General features: G+C 58.2%; 1 protein-coding gene across 3 annotated transcripts in view; it reads left to right on the top strand.

Annotated features, from left to right (window-relative positions):
* Positions 1-7,493: 7,493 nt before the first annotated feature.
* The window catches only part of ZNF316 (zinc finger protein 316), an 18,995-nt gene continuing 5,837 nt past the window's right edge, over positions 7,494-20,651 (top strand). Inside the window, exons 1-5 of one of the 3 annotated variants that reach the window (XM_081819275.1) lie at positions 7,494-7,620; positions 11,664-12,040; positions 12,246-12,385; positions 13,167-13,293; positions 13,782-13,895. In XM_081819275.1, the coding sequence (XP_081675401.1) occupies positions 11,692-12,040; positions 12,246-12,385; positions 13,167-13,293; positions 13,782-13,895 (730 nt within the window). In that variant the 5' untranslated portion in view covers positions 7,494-7,620; positions 11,664-11,691. Of the gene's footprint in view, positions 7,621-8,197; positions 12,041-12,245; positions 12,386-13,166; positions 13,294-13,781; positions 13,896-20,651 lie in introns of those variants that run through there. The other 2 variants (XM_081819277.1, XM_081819276.1) reach the window with 2 other exon arrangements.

Here is a 20,651-nt window from a genome sequence, read left to right as displayed (position 1 = left end):
GCTGTGTCTCTGTCTGTCAAATAAATAAATAAAATCTTAAAAAAAAAAAAGACCACACAGAGCTCTTAATTCCTGGCCAAGCCTGCATCTCTTGAATCCTCCCTTCAGTGGCTGGCAACACCATCTACTTGGAGACATTGAGACACAAACCCACCCAGGAGTCCTTCTAGATGTCCTCTGCTTTTCCTAATGCCCTCTGCTTCAGCTAACTATTGTTGTGCAATCATCCACCTGAAACAGTGGCTAAAAACAGCAGATGCTTTATTATTTCTCACAGCTCCGCAGGTTGCTTGGGCTCAGCTGGGTGGTTCTTCTGCTCCATGTGATGTCATCTGATGGCTCGGTGGGGCTGAGATGTGGGTTCATCATGAGGCTGGTAGTTGATACTGATGGTCAGTTGGGAGCTCAGTGGGGCTGTCCACTGGAGCAGCTACACATAACCTCTCCACCCGTGACCTGGGTATTTCTCAATAGAGGGTCTGGGTCCCAAGAGACCTGGGGTTGGGATCTGCAAGGCTTCTTATGATCTAGCCTTAGAAGTTATGGAGTGTCACTTACGCCAGAAGCTATTTCAAACTAAGTCACCATCCCAGCCCAGATCGAGGGGTTTTGGGATCGAGCCCCGCATCAGGCTCCGAGCTGGGCATATGGCCTGCTTGGGATCCTCTCTCTCCCTCTCCCTCTGCCCTTCCCCCCCTAGAAAAATAGAAGGCAGCTGTAAAAATAAATACAATGGAAACTAAACGGTATTGTTAAATTATGGTGAGACCCAGTTGCCTGGTAGAAGTTCCGAATTTAAGGCTTGCCCTGTCTTTGTTTAAAGGGTGATGAGCAAGTGTGGCAGAGACGTTGGAGACCAGCAGCCCCGCAGAGAGACCTTCTCCTTGATGCTATCGGAGGACACCGAGGAGAAGCAACAGGAAAGACAAGGTTAACAGCTGGGTATTACTGAAAGTCCTTCCCCGAACCCCCTTAAACCATCTCTGTCCCATGTGACCTACAGGAGAAAATCTGAATTCCTTACCTCAGAATAGAAGGCTTTTCAGGTTCTCTCTGGCCTTCCCCCTCACCCCAATCTGTTAGGCTCCTTCCTACCCCATTCTGCCAGGCGGTACAAACTCTGGTCATAAGATTGACTTACCCCCCCAATTTACTCTCAACTTATTTATCTGTTTTAGGAATAAGTAAACAAGCAATGGCACAATAAGTAAATATATAAACAAATCAAATTTGAACAAGGCCATTTAATCTGAGCCCTGATGATTTCTGCCTCTTGCCCGAGCAATGTGGCCTCACCACCACCCCAGTGATTGTCGTGAAGCTCATTCTTTGTCAACCTTCCTGTGGCTCACCAGCAGGGGCAGGGGAATGTGGGACGTACAGTGCACGCGGGTGCACTTGCAATTCCGTGAGGCCCACAATGTCTCCATAGGAGCACACGTGCTTGGGGCTGGCTCTGCCTCTGCACAGACCCACCTGCCGGCATGCCACTGCCTTCAGAGACCTAGTCTGGGCAGAGCTCACTCCCACTTGGCTCTCAGGACTTGCTCAACTGTCACCTCCTGCAGGAAGCCCTCCTGGGTTCCTCCTGGGCTCCTCCTGGGCTCTTGTGCCAGGGACTGGCAAGGAGCCTGGCACAGAGGGGTGCTGACCAAAGTTCCCTCCTAGCCCCACGTGCCCAGCTTGGGGGGATGGCCGAAGTGCCACCGCTAAAAAGAACCAGAGCCAGACAGTAGTTAAAGCAGTAAAAACAGATTTTATTCAGGGCCTAATGCAATAGGGGAAAAGAGGCCTCAGAAGAGAATCTGGATTCAGCGAGGACAAGTGAAGATTTATAGCCAAGGAGCAGGGTAGGGGGAAGTTGGTGGATGGACATTTACTAAGACGGAAGAAACATCAGGGGTTGGGGGGGATTCTGGTTAAACAGACCAGACAGGATTCTTACTGAAGGCAAGCCAGGGCAATCAGACATCACGGTGGGGGGGGGGGTGTCCGGGTGAGGACCATGACCAGATATGGGGTGTGATCAGATACCAAGGGTGGGGATTCTGGCGAAACCAACTTGACAGGATTTTTATTAAAACTGGGTGATGCAGAGAGACACAGAAGCTGGAAGTCAGGGCCTAATTGACATGAGGCCCAGACTAAAAGTTTGGTTAAGGAAATCGTCTTTGTCACAACACCCCCCACCCCCCGTCTGTCTACAGTCTAGACCCCACCCCTGCCTTTCCTTTCTGCCCCATTGCAGGGGCCTGGATTCAACCCTCTGCCCCTGTTGAGGGGACATTTCTGTCATCTCTGCCTGATCCTTCTTTCTGCCCTCTGTCTGCCCTACACTGCCTAGGCGGGAGGCTAGGATGGACTCGTATGACAGACTGGGCAGGCATGGCTTCTGGGGTTGGGGGGCTGTGGTGGGGAGGGGCTCCCTCTGCAAGGACGATGGGCAGAATCCTTCACAGTGGTGCCAAGGATTGCAGAACCAGGGACTGTTCCCAGAGTGATCAGGTTCCCCCCGAAAAGTAGAAATTGCCATTTCCACAGCTTGACTCTGTCACCTTGTGGCATGGACTAAATATTTGTGTCCCCCCCATCTCACCCCCCTTTCATATGTTGAAACTTAATGCCCAGTGTGATGGCATTAGGAGGTGGGGCCTTTGGGAGGTAACTAGGTCATGGGGGTGGGGTCCTCATTGACGGCATTAATGCCCTTATAAAAGGGACCCCAGAGAGCTCCCTTGACCCTTCCACTGAATAAGGACACAGCCAGTGTCAGCTATGAACTAGGAGGCAGGTTCTCACTGGACACTGAATCTACCAGTGCCTTGATCTTGGACTTCCCAATCTCCGGAACTGTGAGAAATCAATGTTTGTGGTTTAAACCACCAAGTCTATGGTATCTTTGTTGTAGAAGCTCAAATCGACGAAGACATTTTGTCACCTTGAAGCCTTGTCACTTCCCACCTAAGTTATCTCAACAGCCTTTGGTCGGCTCCCTGCTGTCCACCTGAACCCCTGCCATGCCCCCCCTCCCCCCGCGTCCATCCTGGCAAATCATGACCCACCTCTGCCTGGTGTCTTTGCTGGCTGCTTGCCACCATAGGGGCCCTACCGAGGCATGAGGCTCCAGCCACCCCGTGGCCCCAAATCCCCTACTGGCCCCAAGCTCTCCACCTCCAGGCCCTTGCTCAGGTCAGGTCTCACCCCCCGCCCCCCCACTGCATCCCAGCTTCTGGCCCTCTTTGGGGCTTGGCTGAAATGCCACCTGGCCCATGGCTCACAGGCTGCACCTCCTAGTTGGGACCCATGCCTCTCTGTACCTGGAGGCTCTATGTCCCTGACTGCTGTCCCGCCAGACCAGTCCACGTAGCACCGTGCAGGGGGAGCTCAAGTCAAGGCTAGCCCTTGTGTCTGGGAGAAGGTGCCACTTCCCCTCTGCCCAGCCCACCTCCACCAGCCCCTTCCCAGTGCCCTCCTGGGAAAGAGCTGCCGACTGGTCAGTCGCTGGCTGGGCTGAGTGGCAACATCCAGTTTGGATCTCTGTTGTTCTTGTTCTTGCTGTTTCCTGCTCCTTCAGGGTGCACAGGCCTGGGCACATACTGGCAGCCACCTCTCTCCTCTCTCCTTCTGGCTCAGGGACAGCTGGGGGGAGGGCAGACCAGCCCCTGACACAGGTCTGCTCACTGTACCTCTTTCCCCAGGCTGACTCATGTTGGCAGAGGTCTCGAGTGGAACTGGGTCCCTTCCTCTGAGGTTCCTTCGATTTCTGACCCACCAGCCGCCCCTCCCAGAGGCAGACAATTGGCAGGACTTGGGCACATCTAGATCCTAGCTCATCTTGTCAAAAATGGCACCAAACCCGTCTCGGTTCCAATTACCTCTAATATGGAATCCCGACACCGTGTCTACATCTGTAATTGTTACCGGAGGGCTCTCTGTCACTGCCACGCCGGATGGCAATTCTGAGTTCTGAGATGCCCCTCGGTAAATTCAGACGGCCTTAAGCAGCATCTCTGGGCGGGTGGGGCCAGCACCATAGACAAGTCTGGGCTCCATTTTGCTCTTGCTGGTCCCCACTCCTGCTAATGTCTCTTCCCACTCAGCCCTCGCACCTCCCCTCGGCTTTCACAGCTTTCACGGCTTTCACGACTCTTGGGGACCGTTGAGCCAGGGGCCCAAGTGAAGGCCCTGTCTCCTCGCCCTCCCCACCACCTAGACAGCAGGGCCTGAGCTCTTCGGAGAACCCCTGGCACGAGCACGGGGCCCTGCCTCGGAAGGTGTGCAGGCGTGCAGGTGTGCGAGGTGTGCGAGGGAACATGCCCCAGCAAGGATCCCTGCTGAGAATAAAGGAAAAGCAGGGATAAGGCTCCCTCAGAGGGAGTGGGGGTGCCACTGAGGACATGAGAACCTACAGGAAGGCCAATGGCCAGGACTCAGCCAGGACGGTGAGACTCATGAAACCCAAGCAACAGGGCTGCCCAGAGCTTTCGGGAATGTCACTGCATGATGGAGGGAAGGGAAGAGGAGGAGGGGGGAGTCAAGGCTGGAACCCGGGTCTCTGGCTCTCCAGCACCCCTGGGAAAAGAGGCCCACCTGGCAGGAGCCCTGCCCTATGGTCGTGTTCGGGTTCTATGCCTGTAGGCGTTGGGGTAGCCAGCGCCAATCCCTGGCAGCTCTGAGCTTTGATGGCTGGACGCATCAGGGTCAGGTGATCTGAGGACATGAGAGTCCCAAGCATGACCCATTTGGGACAGCCTAGCACTGCTTGGGGTAGGCACAAAGATGACCTGGGGCCCAGGGGAGGGTCATCTGCAGAGGCTTGGCCAGTCTGGGGTGGATGGCAACTCCCACACCCCAAGCACCTAATCCGGATCCAGTGGAGAGCTGACCCGGAAGGAACCAGGTCAGGTGAGGTCGTAAGAGTGGGGAATTATATTGATTTAACTATAAAAGAAGCACAGATACAAAGGCTCCTATCAAGCAGCTTGATTCCCACAGAATAGTGGGTGGTCTGCCCGAGCACGTCTTGCTTCTGAAGTCACGGGTGTGGGAGGGGCAGGGGAGGAGAGTACCTTGGGGCAGTGTCCCAAACCTAACTCTGACCTTGGACATGCTGACTGGGTGGCGGACTGTGGGGCCTTTGTGTGGCTGCACCACTTGGGTGTCTTGGGCTGGACAAGCTTTGGGGGACTCTGTCTGTCACAGGGCAGGAAGAAGGAGAGGCTCAGAGAGGCCCAGGGGTGTCAATCTCCCTGCTCAGCCTCAGGAGGACAGCAGAGACTCGGGCGGAGTGGGATGGAGGCCAGAGCCTGCTGAGTGGGGAGAGTCTGGTGGACTCTGTGCCTCTGAAAATCTCTTCAGAGAAGGGAGGGGAAGAAATCAAGTCTTGGTTTAGGTATCCAGTGGGACAGGCAAAGAAGAGTTCTGCGGAGATGCTGGGGTGATGCAGGGTCCCTGCCTAATGAGGGTTGGTCCTGTGTGAGCCCCCCAACCCCCCGTATGTTCTCTACCCAGCTTTGGGCATTGGACTGTGACTGCCCTGCACAACCCAAGCTGATTAATGGGGTGCGCTGGCAGGAAGGGTGGAGAGGACAGGGTTAGGGTATTCTCACCCCTCGCCACGGTCGCAGCTCCCACTGGGGGGACCCCATCTGCACTTCTGCTCTCCCCAGGCTGGACAACATCCTTCCCTGCCCCCCACCCCCAGGGCCCAGTGCCAGTCTCTGGGGCCTCTGTCCCTGTTGTTCCCCTTTACCTGGCCTCCACTGCTCCTGTTAGCTATCCTACCCTCAAACCCTCTCCTCGGGACTACCTGGGGATGAAGGGTGGGGAAGGGTCTATGCTGGGGGTCTAGGGTTCCAAAGGACCAGATGGGAGGTACCATGTGGAAGTGGGCATGGAGATCGGCAAACCCCAGCCTCAACTACAGGGGCTGCTGGTCACCTCTCAGGGCCCCCTAACAGGTATCTTGTAAACCATGACCTCTGTGTGGGCAGAACTTCTGATTTTTTCAATCTTTTTTACAAGAGACCCTCAATTTTTAAGTGTTATTCATTTTACAACATTTTAAAAACACCAGAAGCCAAAGACAATTACTGTGAAGAGTTAGACTTGGCTGGAGGGTGGACAGCTGGTGCTCTGGGCTGGAGAAGGTGAGGCTTGGGGCGGGAGCTCCTGCACCCCTCTGCAGGACACAGGTTTGAGTCCTCTGTAGGCCTGAGAAGCTCCCCAGCCAGGGGCTGAGGTTTTGGAGGGGAGAAACCATTATTTCAGGCAGGTCTGAACCTGCCCTGAGCCTGGTCAGTTTGCTGCTCTGTCCTGAGGGTCCAAGGCTGGGCGATGCCACAGAAAATTTAAGAATAATGGTGCCTGTGGGGTGGGAGCTTGGGAAGGAGCAGGGCTGCACCATTCCTGACTGGGGCTTGCAAGCAGCTGAAAACGGCCCAGACCTCTGCGAGGCCAAGAGCTCACCCTCACACCCAGCCAAGGCCCCTGGGGGTGGATGCAGACAGGTGTGGGGGAGGCCTGCAGGTGGACTCTCTTCCAACCACCTCACCTTGTCACAGTTCACTTGTACCTCCTTCTGCTCGGAGGACCCTTCCCTTCCCAGAGGCGGGCCCTCTGCATCATCCTGATTACAGGTCCCTCCAGGTAAAGCTCCAATCCCAGGCCCTATTGCATTCATTCGGCTGCCCTGGCCCATCTTCCCTTAGTCCTCATCCTCATCCATTCTGGGTAAAACCCTCATATTTAGCAGCGTTGGTCCCTCACGCACTGGTGGCCCCGTAAGCAGGGCCGGTGAGCAGTGAACACCCGGCCCACCTGCTACAGTCCCACTTGCTCATCACCTGCAAGGGATCGCCCCTGCCCCTGTCAGGTGTCATGGCATGCGGACTGGATAGATGCCTGCACGAGGCCCCTCCATAGGTCATCGCCTACCTCCACCGTCTCAGGACCTGGAGAGAGTCCCAAGGCCTGGGGTGGGCCTAGGTCCGGTCTGGCACTCAGTAGGTACTCCCTGCACCTTGGTTGCATTAGGAATTCCGACTGGGCTTGAGGAGGAACTAGGCTCGGGAGCCCAGGGATCTCATGGGGAGAACCAAGGGGGAGGCCGGGGTTGGGGTGTCCAGGGGTTGGGGCCAGGGTCTCAGGGTGCGGGGCGCTGGGGTGTCCAGGGCTGGAGTCAGGGTTTCAGGTCGAATCAGTGAGCGCTGGGGTTCCCAGAAGTGGAGTCGGGGTCTCGGGTCAGAGCAGGGGACGCTAGGGTTCCCAGGGGAGGAGTCAGGGTCTTGGGTCGAGACAGGGGGCCCTGGGGTTCCCAGGAGTGGGGCACCGGGGTCCCCAAGGGTGAAGCCGGGATCCGGGACCCAGAGCGCCCTCCCTCGCACGCCCGGCGCTTCCTCGCCCTCCACGAACGCCCCCTCCGCGAGCCGCGCTCAACCCCGCGTGACCGGAAGTGGCCCCCCGTGGGCGCGGGCGGGGCGGGGCCCGGCGGCGGCACTTCCGGTGCCCACGCGCCGCCGCCGCGCAGCTCCGGGGCCGTCACTTTGTGTAGCGCGGGGCGCGCAGGCCCGGCCCGGCCCCGGCGTCCGGCGGCGGCTCGGCCGGCCCGGCCCGCGCGCGGTGAGTGGGCGGCAGGTGCGGGCGGCCGGGCGCGGGGCGCGGGGCCGGGTCGGGCCGTCCCTCCACGCCGGCGCGGGAGGCCGCGGGGAGGCCGCGGGGCCGGTGGGGCCCCGGCCTGGGCCTGGCAGGGCCGGAGTGGCGCGCTGGCCGGGCATTCAGCGGCCGCGCCCACACCCGGCGCGGCCCGCGGACCCCCGCCCCAGCCCGGGGGGTTGGGGGCGGGCTCCGACCCCCGGGGCGGGCGGAGGCCGGCAGCGCGGAGCAGGCGGGCTGGGGAGGACACGCGCGAGTCCTCGGGAGGTGCCTGCCGCCGGCTAGGCCTGAGGGGCGGGGGTTGGGCCGTGGCCGCCCCCGGGGACACACCCATCCAGGAGGGGCTGTCACCGCCACGGCCTCTGCGGGAGACCCAAGCCGATAAGCCCCCTGGAGGGATGGAAGTGGCTTGGCCGGGCGCCCCGTGAGCTTGCTCAGTGACCTTGGGGGCCTCGTCTGGGTCCTCCCTCTCTGCAGATGGAGGCTCCGGTGGGCTGCTGTGCCGACTTCTACTGCTAGTAGTCTGGTAGGGGAACCTCTCCCTAGGGCTGGGCAGGGTCTGGGCTGCCCCATGTGGCCACGGAGGTGGGAAAGGGGCGGGCCTTCGGTGGAGGACTAGGTGGGTAGCGAGAAGGGGAGGTGTGCAGGAGGATCAGGCCCCGCTGCACCTGTATGGTGAGACCTTGGTACTTAGTTTGGTTCAACAAGTGTTGGTAGGTCTGGGGAGCTGGCTAGCATGGTGAGGGGCTGGCCTCGGGGAGCTGGGCCCCCGGATACAGCTACTCCAGGAGCTAAATCCTGGAGGGTAGGGCAGCCCAATCCATGGACACACAGTGAGGATCCTAATAAGGAAGGAAGGCTTTTTGGAGGAGACAAAAACCTGGAAGGCCTTGAATAACAGGGGTGTGGGAGGAAACGGGCTTAGATATATGTCTCCTCCTTCTCTATGTAGGTTCCTTGAATTTGGGACTTTTGTGGAGAGTTTCTAACAGTTTCCAAACTTTTTTTGTTCTTTTGGTCCTCCCTTGTCTCCATGGAGGGTGTCTTGTCATCCTCAGCTGTGAGCGTCTGCAGTGCTGTATCCTAGGATGCAGGGCCTGGGTGGAAATAAGGGTCTGGGATGAGTCGGGTAGGGGGGCGCTATGTTGATGAGGCTACTTACATGACCGTCTGTGACTTCTGACCTGGAATCGGGTGCCTGAAAGTGGGCAGAGTGAGTGTCAGTGACTGACAGGCTGGGAAGAGAAGAAAGGAAAGTGTGTGGGTCTGGGGGAGTGAGCCCAGCACCCAGACGCCTGGGGAGGCAGAAGGCACCTGGTGCCCAAGTGACTGAAGTCTGTTTTCCAGAATGATTCTGTTCTGGATTCTGGGTTGGGGTACGTGGAGTGTCTGGCTGTGCTAGGCCATGGTTCCATCTGCGGGGTGACTGTTGACCTCCAGGGCTGCTGAGCCCTTCCCTTCTCTGGTCACCAGCAGGTGCACCAGCCTCTTTGAAGGCAGAGACTCTCAGTGCTTCTGGTGTGGGTTCCATTTGGAAGGACCCTGAAGAGTGGTCAGTCTATTCTGGAATGTGGCAGTGGGGCCAGAATACTGAGGTGTTTAGTTTTGTTTTGTTTTAGTGAGTTCTAGGCCCAGTGTGGGGCTTGAAGTCACGCCCTGGAGATCAAGAGTCGCATGCTCTACTGACCGAGCCAGCTAGGAGCCCCTGAGTTTTTAAAATCTCATGTTCATCACATTGATTACAGATTTTAGAGTCACTTCCTTAATATATATTTGAGTAGCTCTGTGTCTGACATGGGGGGATTCAGGGATGAGCAAAGGGAACTTCTGTCTTCTTGCAGTTGACCGTGTGTTTGGGGAGACAGGCAGTAAGGAGACAATTCCGTAAATATATAAAAGTGAGGTGCTGTGAGGACAGAGTTCGGGGAACTGGGTGAAACGGGGGCCTAGGGGGCTACCTCCAGAGGATCAGTGAAGAAGAAGGGAAGCAAGTTCCAGGGAAAGGGAATAGCATGGGCAAAGGTTCAGAGGTGGGACCAGCATGGGGCCACTTTATTCCAAAGCCCTGGGGTTTTCTTCTGTTGCGAGTGGGTCCTTGGATACGGCAGACCGGCCTGTGGGAGTCTGCTCTGGACGGTGGCCAGGCAGGAGACAGCTCCGCTGGACTTGGTGTGGTGTCTGGGTTCAGCCTGGATTTGTAGCCTGAGGCCTGGGTGAGGAAAGCCCTCCTCTGGATCCTGAGGTGGGTGGCGCTTAGGAAACCTTTGCTGAGCTTTCTCAGTGCCCTCAGTGCTGGGTAGGGCGGCTGCGTCTTCCTGGAGGTGGTTAGAGTAGTGCTTGGCACACGTGTTTCTACACTCCGGCGCCTTCACATGGCCAAAGAGCTACGGAGACTCGAGGATGTTGGTTTTGGGGAGAGGCTGAAGGCTGGGGTGGCCCACCTAGGCATAGCTCTTCACCTGTGACGCTGGGTTCGGTGACTGAATTCGCCATCCAGTCAGCTAGAGGGGGCGTGAGGGGTGGGACAGAGGTGGCTTCTGGGAGCCCGAGCATTTCAGCTCCTGGACCTGGGCCCTGGTCTCTGGGAGGCCTTCATGGCTGCTCCGAGTTCCCTAGCTATTAATGTGTGGATTGAAAGCAGTAGCTAGGAGCAGTTCAGAGAATGAGTGTGTGCTGCCTGATTAATAAAAAAGCGATCGGTTGGGGAATAAGAGCAGTTGTCTCATAGGTACCCGGTGTTCTGAGCTGTCCTCCTGACCCTGCACGTCTTTACATGGGGCGTCTCTGTCCTGTTGTTGGGGTTCTGTGGCAGATGCTGTCTACTCATGGAGCCGGCTGAGCTGGGGTGGACCCAGCTGCCCCATGTGGCCTGACTGCAGGAACCCTCTGGCCTTCATACCCTCGTCCCAGGATTCGGGGTTTGCTGTGTTTGCAGTGGGCTTGGATCACTTTGGAAAGAGCCCTGTTTAAGTCTTAAGCGCTGATGGGTCCAATGCTGGGTGGCGGGCTCATTCTTAAGCTTTCACTCAAAAAGGAGCCTCAGAAACCGACTTTGTCAAAACTGTGACCCTGTCCTGCCCTTGGGCCTCCAGCGGGCACCTGGGAGGGAGGAGTGGCCCCTGGGCCCGTAGTCTCCTGTCCATCAGGTCTACAGCCCTTGGCTGTGGGCCTTGCGGCAGCTTGGCTGTCTCTGCCTAGCACCTGGGCTGAGCCAGCTGTGACGGTGGCGTGAGTAGGATTCTCTCCTGGGATTCTCTGATCCTTTAAACTTGTAGAGTTGTCACAGGGCATTTTAGATCATCTTTGCCGGTCCAGCGATGAACCGGATCTCCGTGATCTGTTGAACTTTTTCTAGATGCCCTGGATGGAGTGAGGGGCAAGGGAGATGCAGAGGGTAACACACACTCAGGACCTCTTGTGTGCCGCCTCTGGCAGGAGGGAGCCTGACCTGCTGGCCTTCCCGGCAGTGGTGAATGAGCCCGCTGGTCTCATTGCACCCCTGCTCAGGCCTCTCCTCTCACACCCCTGCCGGCACAGTGTGGGTGCTGAGAGCTGGGTGAGCATTTTCCCCTATATGCCAGGTGAGCCGTTCCTCCCAGGCTGCACTCACCCTTTTCAGCCAAATGTGGGCCACTCTCGGCCGTGTTGCCTGGACTCCCTGCTTCTCATGGCCCCTGAGGATAAAGACCTGGGCTAAATCCCTGATTTACTCCAAGAAAGCACGATAGTGCATATCCAGCACATAATTGCTGGCAAGAAAGAGCTGAGGCTGCATAATGGGGTCACGGAGAGGGGCTCTGTGGTTAGTTTTTCTGGGTACAGAATGTCCCAGTTGTGCCATGTGAGCTCATGGGAAGAGCCCTGGTCCTTCCTCAACTCAGGAGCCATTTCTGTCCAATGGGGGGGATGAGTCCTGCCTCCCGCGGGGCGGCATGAGGCCCGTGTGAGGCCCGAGCAAGGCGCGTGAGTGTGCTGCGGGCGCTCGTCACCGCCGTCCGTCTGTGTTTCAGGCCGCGCCGAGGCTCTCCTCCGGGGAAGATGGCAGCCCTGCGAACCACTCCAGGCTCACCAGCCACGCAGCTGGCGAAGGTGGAGGATGGGTTGGAATGTGGTCCTGCTCAGGAGGAAGAAGAGGAAGAAGACCAGGGGGAAGAGGTGGAGATAGAGGAGGAGGAAGAGATAGTAGTGGAAGAAGGCGAGGACAAGCAGGTGGTGGAGGACGAGGAGGAAGGGGGGCGGGCAGGGCACGTGGATCAGGTGGAGGTGGAGTTGGAGGAGGACGAGGACGTGGAGGAGGTGACAGCAGAGGAGCAGAGTCTGACCTTGGGGACCCAGGAGCGCTGTAGCCGTGCTGCTGATGCCAAGTCCCCAGTTCTCCAGGGAAAGGGTAAGAGAAAGGAACCGGCTCCCGGGGTAGGAGGCAGTGGGGGCCTGGGAGGGCAGGCCAGGACAGGGTGGAGCTGGAGCATCAGGACCCAGGTTTTGAAATGGAGGAGCCTGGAACTCCTGCCCCTGCTTGCTCTCCGGGCAAAGGTGACTGTGGCAGCAAGGCCCGACGGGGAAGGCGGGCCCCTAACAGGTCTTCCCCTCAGCCTTGCAGGCCGCCCGGGTTCTGGCCACGCCTAGGGATGAGGACCTGGAGGAGGAGGAAGAGGAGGAGGAGGAGGAGGAGGAGGAAGAGGAGGAGGAAGAGGAGGAAGATGATGATGATTCCCTGACAGCTGGATCTCAGGTGAGCTGCTGTCTCTCTGGAGCTCAGTTAACCAGGCACCTGCTGTCCTGGAGACCCCTGTGGGCAAAGCAGAGGCTCTGTGGTCCTCAGGGCGAGTTCAGGCTGTGAGCGGGGACAGGGCAGCAAGAAGTGACTGGGGATCTCTAGCCCCAAGCCCACGGGACGTGGTTCCACTTTCCCGGGGCCCAACCCTTCCCAGGCCATCATGTCCTGAGGATGTTGACTGCCCCTCACGTGGCTGCACTGCGGCCCCTTACCTGGAGGGCCTGTCACCTGTCCAGGCTCGGGTTTCCTGCCGAGCCCAGTCAGATCGGGCACCAGTGCCCACAATCGGTTGAGTTGATGCCGCTTACGCACCCAGGCATGGGCCCTCACGTTGCTGATGTGACCGCTGGCTTAAGGTGGACAGTGAGGGGGGAGGACACAGCCTCCCCGCACAGCCATGGACTTGAGCTTTCTCATCTCCTGACCTCAGTGTGAGTCGTGGCTCTGCCCCCCCACACGCTGAGCGTTCGCCCTCTCTGAGCCTGGGTTCCTAATCTCTGAACGGAAATGGGGTCTTTGGCTTTCAAGGCCACCACCAGGCTTGCACACCTTGAGTACTGCTGGGCCTTTGCAGGCCTGTCAGTGACGGGATGTCGGGCTGTGTCCCCGTGAGCTCCGTGTTGCAGGACCATGGTCAGCTCTTCTTGACGAGCTTTTTCTGTTGCTCGCGTTCTAGGGGCTCCCCTGCCTCTCTCCGAAGGCAGCTTAGGGCAGAGGCCAGGGCTCTGTTTTCCAGGGGCTGGTGACCTTTGAAGATGTGGCTGTGTACTTCTCATTGGAGGAATGGGAAAGGCTGGACGCAGACCAGCGGGACCTTTACAAGGACGTCATGCAGGAAAACTATGGGATCCTGGTGTCCTTGGGTAAGCAGGGAGGCTTTGTGGTCTGACGGCTGCCAGCAGCCTAGCCGTTTGAAAGAGTGGCTTCTGAAGCCCCAGGGTCTAAGAGAGGGGCGTCCTGGAGCCAGCCCACCTCTTGGGGGAGCCCTAGGGACCGGGGTCTCCGCTGTGGCCCAGCAGTGCCATGAGCCAGGTGGATGTGTTCTGGGAGCCGCCCGTCCAGCTCCGGTCCCTGGGCCGTCTGCCCCCCGAGGCCTCCGGGGCTGAGGAGTCAGGGGCTAGAGGGGCTGAAGGTGTGTGGAGGGGCTGAGCAGGACAGCTGCAGCTCTCAGGGCAAAACTCTAGACTTGTGAATGTGGGATTTCCCAGGGCGGAGGCCGGGAGATGGGAGGGCTGGTCCGGGAAGGGAGAGTGAGGAGCTGGTTGGCATGTCGGGGATGGCACTGTGTGCGGTGAGGGCGGGGCCTGGCCAGCGCAGCCCTGCAGCTGCTGGCTGTTTCTCTCCTGGCCAGGCTACCCAATCCCCAAGCCGGATCTGATCTTCCGGCTGGAGCAAGGGGAGGAGCCCTGGGTCCCAGATAGCCCCCGTCCTGACGAAGGAGACATTGTCACTGGCGTCTACACAGGTGAGTAGGAGATGGAATCTTGTGGGGTTTCTGCTGACGCAGCTCCTCAGGGCTTTGCCAGACTTTGGCCTTGACCTTAGCTCTGTGCCGTGGCCTTGATGCTGGTGGTCTGGGATGTGGAGTGGGCCGCTTGGATAGGGAGGCCACCATGCGCTAACCTCTGCCTTTGTGCGTTGGCCTCACCAGGCTGGCGAATCCTTAGAGAACCTATGGGTTCCTCTTCGGAGCCTTGGAAAATGTCCCTGTCCCTGCCTTGGAGCCTCTGATTGTTTTTGTTTTTTCTAAGTGAGGGCCATTTGTTAAGTGTTTGGCTCAGAGAAATAAGTGCAGGAACTGGGCAGACTCTGGCTGAGAGTGCCGGAACCCGCCTTTCTGGTTTCCACACTTGAACCGGTCCTGTGGCTTCTCCACCCATTGGGCTATCTCTGAACAAAGGGTCTGGGGGGCAGGCCTCTGGCCTGGGTGCGCAGCTCTACCCCTTCCAGAAAGGAGATTTGGGAGCGAAGTGTTCAGGGTGGCGAATTTCTCTGGACACTGCTGATGTGGTTCTGTTTCCCCAACTGTCTGAGCTTCACTTTGCTCACATGGAGAACAAATAATTTGACCTAAATCCATAATTTCCAAGCCGAGGACGTGGGACTGTTGGTTCTGTGGAGGTGCTTCACGAGGTCTGTGAGTCAGGCTCAGTGTTTGAGAGAGATCCGTGGAGGGTGTGTCCGCCTTTGGGCTCGAGTGACGTCCCCCCAGTGAGGGCCACTGGATGGCTTGTGCCAATCAGGTGCCTGGATAGACTCAGAGCAGCTCATAGACATATTTCAAAATAAAAATACAGAAAAACACAGACCGTGTTACTGCGCCTACGGGTGGTCTCTTCAAAGTGTTTTCCCGTTTACTCTGTATTCTCTCGACAAGCCTGGGCCATAGCAGGGCAGAGGCGACCAGTCGACCTCGCATATGAGGACTTTGACTTTGAAAGTGGTGACGCCGTGGCTTGTCCAAGGTGGGCTCAGCCGCAGGGCTCACTTGCCACGGTGTTGCAGGATGGCCTTCCCGTCCCGGCTCTCCACGTGCTGTGGGGCCCTTTCTGGGAATCCTTTCTGGGCTTCATTCAGACTTGGGTGGGTGCTGACTGGTGAGACCATCGCAGCTGCTTCCGGGACGAGTCTGGGACAGATGTTTCTCGGAGGGGGGTCTCAGTGAGAGGTGGGCCCTGTTTACGGGCACAGCTCAGAAAAGCCACCTGCAGATAAAGGGGCCACAGGCCTGCCTTGGCCAGTCTCTCATCATGTGGGCTGGATGTACCCCCATTCTCCATGCTTCTTGGAGGGTCCTGGGGTACAGCCGTTTGCAGGCTCCAGTGTGGGTGGTCCTGGGTGGAGTTCGGCAGCACCCTGAGGAGGCTGGCTAGCTGGGCTGGCGGCTGGTCGCTGTAGCAGGGCCGGTGAGCCTCGACTGCTCCTCGCATCCCCGCCCGTGCCACCCGGTGAGCCCGAGGTTGATACGGGATCCAGGCATGGTCTTAGACATGACCCTGTCTGCTGGGGTCAGCTCTGGTAGGGCAAACCCATCTAAGGCCTTTCTTTCTTTCTTTTAATTTTTATTTCTCTGAGAGAGAGTGTGTGTGTGCATGTGCTCGTGCGAGAGCAGGGTGAGGGGCAGAGGGAGAGAGAGAGAAAGAATCCTCAAGCCGACTCCCCTGCCCAACTCGGGGCTTGATCCCGGGACCCTGAGACCATGACCTGAGCTGAAATCAAGGGTGGGCCGCTTAACCGATTGAGCCCCCCAGGTGCCCCATCCAAGGCCTTTCTTAACTATGATTGTAGTCTCTTTGCTAAATGGTCTCCCTCCCCTCTTCTCCCCGTACTCATTTCTGTGTGGCTGAGTCCATTGAGAATTGAGAATTGCTGGGTCTGGCAGGACGGATGCTAACTGTTGTGAGCCTGACAGTTTCTGGATTTCTAGATTGTAGTCTGGCAAAACACAAGTGTCTTCCTCTCTTGTGTTTCTTGAAGAATTGGGCCAAAAGGTTTGGACTGTGGCCGGCTTCTTCCACTCAGGCGCCCCATCCCGTCTGCTGTACTGACCTGAAGTCCCCTGCTCTGCCCTTCCAGCTCCGTGCTCCGGCCCCCCGACCCATGCCCCCCCCACCCATCACTGCTGCTCGCTCTCCTCACCTCTCCTGACCCCACCAGCTTTCCTGCGCCTTTCTCCTCACCCGGCTTGGAGAGCAGTGCCTCGCCCCCCACCCGCTGTTTGTGATAGCCCCGTGGAGTTACCTGCCAGACCCCTGCCCATGCAGGACCCCATTTCCTGCCCACATCTGCACTGCAGCTGGGTCGTGGCTGGAGAAGAGTGTGCCTGCCAGCCGACCACACACCTCCTGAGGACACCGCCACAACCTGGGCCCGGTGGTCTGGCTTCGTGTCCTTGTTGGGTTGGCTTTCCGCTCTCTGCGGGCGACCGTCTTGGCCCTGAGGACCCCACACACCCCTGGTTTCTCCGCTGCCTTCCCGGCTGCTTCTCCACTTGCCCTCGCTTGTTCCCGAGACCAGGACAGTCCTGCGTCCTCTTCTGTTCTCTCTAGGTGACTGCGGCCAGAGCTTACGTCGATGCTGCCCATCCGCAGCTTCTTTCTCCAGCTCTCTTCCTGTCTGCTTGTCCATCCGTATGCTTGGTCTCTCCACTCACTTACCTGATGGGCATTTCAGAGTGAACCTGCACCTGAAGGGGCTTCTCCTACTCCAGTCCCCTCTTGCAGTGTCCTTGGCACCTGAGTGGGCCTGGCTGCGTGCCCGATTAGTCCTTGTCGCTCTGCCTTCCTCGCCCCACCCCGTCCCAGGCTCCCAGGAGGCCGGCGGGCCTGTGGCCACAGGTGTCCCCGAGCTGCCTCTGCCTGCCCTCCAGTAGCTTCCCCGTGCACTTGGCGCAGCGTCTGGGCCCCGCTGTGGCTTGAGACTGCCGCCCCTCCAAGCTCATCTCCTACACCCTTAGCTCTTCAGGCTCGGCCCCTCAGACCACCTTAGTCTTCAAGCTCTCGCCTGCCTCGGGGCCTTTGTGCCTACTGTTTCCCCTGCCAGGCTTGCCTTTTGTGTGGCTGGCTCGGCTCTCAGGCCCCACTCGAGTCACGTGTTCTCTGAGCACACGGACTTCAGGAGCACGCCTTCCTGCATTTCTCCAGGATGTTCCCTGCAGTTACAGCAAACAGCGCTGTCTGAAACGGTCCTGCCTAGATGTTTGCTTCCTCATTCCCCGTCTGCTGCCTCCGGCCGCCTCCGTAAGAGCGAGCACTGTGTGCTGTCTTCCCCTGTGCTGTCTCCCTGGCACCCTGCACGGGCCTGGCACCCAGCGGGGCCGGCTGCTGATCCCCCTCCTTGGCTGCACTCCTGCCCCTCATGTGAAAGTGAAGGACGGAAGAGAATTACAGCATGCAGGGTCACACCTGCTTAAGATGCCCCAGGAAAGGAGAGAGAGAATTTCAGAGCAGTAAGAGGTAAAACACTAAGGTGGGGGCATCTCAGAGTCAGTGAGCACAGTCAGTGGTTCTGGAGGGGAGGAGGTCAGGAGCAGCTGTGGAAGGTAGGCCTGGGACCAGCCTGCAGGTGGTCTTTACCTCACACAGCCCATGAGCGCCTGGGCGGAGTGCCTGGGCTGGGCCTGTCTGCCCCACCGGGGTCGGGTGGATATTAGTCCTTAGCGTGGGCCTTCCCTGCCTTTGGCACACCCCTGAGGGGGCCCTGGGTGTCCCCGAATCCCCTTTTTTTGTCTGAGCCAGGGAGAAGGCACTTGGGTCCTGTCTTGCCTCAGAGCCCTGGGCGCGTGGTGTAGGCAGAAGGGGAAGGAGCCAGGAAACATTCCACCTGAGGAAGGCTCCTATTAATAGCTGGTCCTTGGTATTATATTCATGGTACAGATGAGGAGACTGAGGCCAGAGAGATCACCTGCCAGTGATGGGGGGTGGGCCCTGTGCTCATGGGAGGACAGAGCCCAGTACAGGAACCTGGCCCTGTCGTGAGCTGCCGTCTCCCCCACACTTGAGTACAGCCCTGGTTACCAAACTCCTGCTCAGTGGGAAGGAAGGGCAGCTGACCAGCAGTCCTGGAGGCAGGAGCCCACCTGCATCTTGGGCCCACCAACCCTGTTCATGTCCTCCCCTTCTAACTGTTCCTCGGTTGGGGGCTCTCCTCAAACGTACCTCGAGTCTCCGGGTCTGGATGGAGAAGTCAGGAGCAGGTGTTGACTTTACTCTTGGGCCCCAGCAGAGATGGGTTTAGTCAGAGCCGACTCACCATGGGACCAGGTCAGGGTGGGTTCCCGGACCGGGCAGAGGTTGCCCCGGGGGCGGGAGTCGTAGAAAACGGCCTGGTTCTCAGGGCGTTGTGTGTCCGTCGTGCTGAGCAGCCCTCGGTGGGCCTCGCAGCAGCTCGGGGACAGAGGTGCACCAGGCGTGTGGCTCGGGGGCTTTCATCTTCTCCGAGGCCCTGTGATGAGTGCCTTGGTAGGGCACTTAACTGACGAGGGGGCTCTCCTGACAGGGCCACGGGTCAGCCCCTGGGATTGTCATCGGGGCTCAGAGCACTGGTTCCAGCTTAGCTAATCATCACCCAGGGTCATAGTCCTTGGGAGCAAATGTCGCAAGGAGATGAAGCAGCAGCTCCCACTTCCCAGGGTCCTCTTCTCTGCCCTACCCCTGTGGGTTCTGGAAGAAGCAACTGTGTTTGACCCTATAGGCCCCTGTTACAAAATGTCCCCTCACCCACCTTGTAAAAGCATTCTCTGCTCTGGCTCTCGTCTCACAAGGAGACCTGGTAAGTGCTCACTTGGATTCCAGCAAACTCCCTGGGAACCTGGAGTGACCTTTCCATTGGCCGCCCCCACTCCAGGGCCCCACCTCCAGACTCTGGCCCACTTTGGTGACAGAAAGACAAGGGAACAGAACCCAGCCTCAGGGCAGGCTGGTCTTCCTCTGCATCCCCCTCCAGTGGCCCTGCTCCTCCCGGCGATCTTGGGCTGCGGCCGGCTCTGACTGCCCAGGGACATGGCCGCCCTCACTACCCCTCATTTGGTGTTAGTGGTGCTGCCCACCACCTTGCCGTGTGTTCAGTGGTTTCTCATTCCTGGACAAGAGGCTGTGCCGGCTCTGGAGGTCCCTCCTGTATCGCTCTCCTCTGCAGAGGCTTGAGGTGGGGTCCGGGCAAGGGCTCCCCTTCCCTGGTGTGCATGGGGGCTTTCCGCTGCTCCTAGACCCCAAGGAAGAGGTGTTGTGAGTCACTGGGACCTGGCCCACCCTTCCCAGTTCTGAGTGGCCAAGGTAATTTGGCCTGCGTGTCGGCTTTGTATCCAGCAGGGGCTGACCCTGGGCTAGGTCCTGGGGTGCACACTAACCCCACTAAGACGTTGAACGTGTTCCTGTGCTTCAATTCCCCTGGCCTTGGGGAGTCTCTAATTCAAACTACTCAAGACCCTCCCCAGAGTCCTGTGGTAAAATTCTTTTTGAGAATCATGGCAAGAACTCCCAGCTGATCTGAGTACCCACGGAACTGCCTGTCCCTCCACCATCCCCTGCTGTCTCATGAGGGTGCTCTGGCCTTCCCAGTGAGGAGCTGGGCCTTCTCTGTGCTCTGCAAGGGGCGGACGCCTCACGCCACCCACTCGTGGCCCCAGGTGGCGGCTGCGCGTAAACTGAGCTTAGTTCAGGAAACTTTGGTCTCCTATTTTAAAACTTATTTTTACTTTAACAGTATAGTAGTACTAACTGTAGAAAACTTGAAAGTATTACAATTCTGAAAAAAATAAAATAACCCATTTCTGTACGCCTTTAAATGATGCGTGTTTTTGTTCACAGCTGAAATCATGCCCGAACAGTTCTGTGTCTGGCTTTATCTGTCCCTGCGCTTTGCTGTGTTCTCCCACGTGACCATATCACCCTACATGTAGAGTGCTGTACAGAATATAGGACGAGGGCTGAGCCAGGGTGGGCAGCTCTCCTGGGCCCCCACCTTCCCTCAGGGGCAGGACTCGGTGATCCACACTCATCCAGCCAGGTGATGCCTGACACTGGCCACAGTTTTGGTGGTGGACCCAGGTGGGGTAGAGGAGGGGATTCCCACCCTCTAGAACTTTCCAGATGCTAGGATTCTGGGGAGGGCGACAGCATGGTGTGCGACCACTGTGGACCCACACGGGGTGGAGTGTACATGAGAAAGTAGGCACACAGGTGCTTTGCAACATCTGGGGCCACCATGGGTCAGGCGTTTTCCCTTCTGTTCCTTGTGTGACTTAGTGCTTACTCCACAAATGGTAGTTCTCTCCTGAGAATGGTGGCAGGCCGATCAGCACTCCATTTTGTAAACTAGAAAACCCTCCAGGTCTGACTCCGTACCCACGCTCTGCACTGAAGGGAGAGGTCACTTTGGTGGAGGAGGTAGAGAACTGCAGGACCTTTTGGGGGGTTGTCCTTGGCCTTCTGTGATAGTAGGGTGCTTGCAGTTCACCCAGTCTTAGCCAGCTTGGGACTGTTTCCCAAATGCACAGCCACTCAGAAAAAGCCAAGCTTTGGGGTGCCTTAGCAGGGAAGCTTGGGCTGTGCCTGAATCGTTGCTGGAGGCTGTTAGGATGAGTGCAGAGGGCTGGGGCCCAATGACCCCTCTAGGTCTCCTTGGCTCAAGGCAGCCTTTTCAGGTTCTGCTCTGAGAGTGGGAAGGAGACCCACCACTGCTGGCCAGCCTGAGGCTGGTGGAGAAGAACTCAGAGGGGAAG

The sequence above is a fragment of the Leptonychotes weddellii genome, chromosome 5 (genome assembly GCF_054177405.1).
Source record: "Leptonychotes weddellii isolate Sample4059 chromosome 5, ASM5417740v2, whole genome shotgun sequence".
Taxonomy (NCBI): Eukaryota; Metazoa; Chordata; class Mammalia; order Carnivora; family Phocidae; genus Leptonychotes; species Leptonychotes weddellii.
The sequence above is the reverse complement of the archived record's forward strand: the minus strand, read 5'-3'. Positions and strand labels throughout refer to the sequence as shown.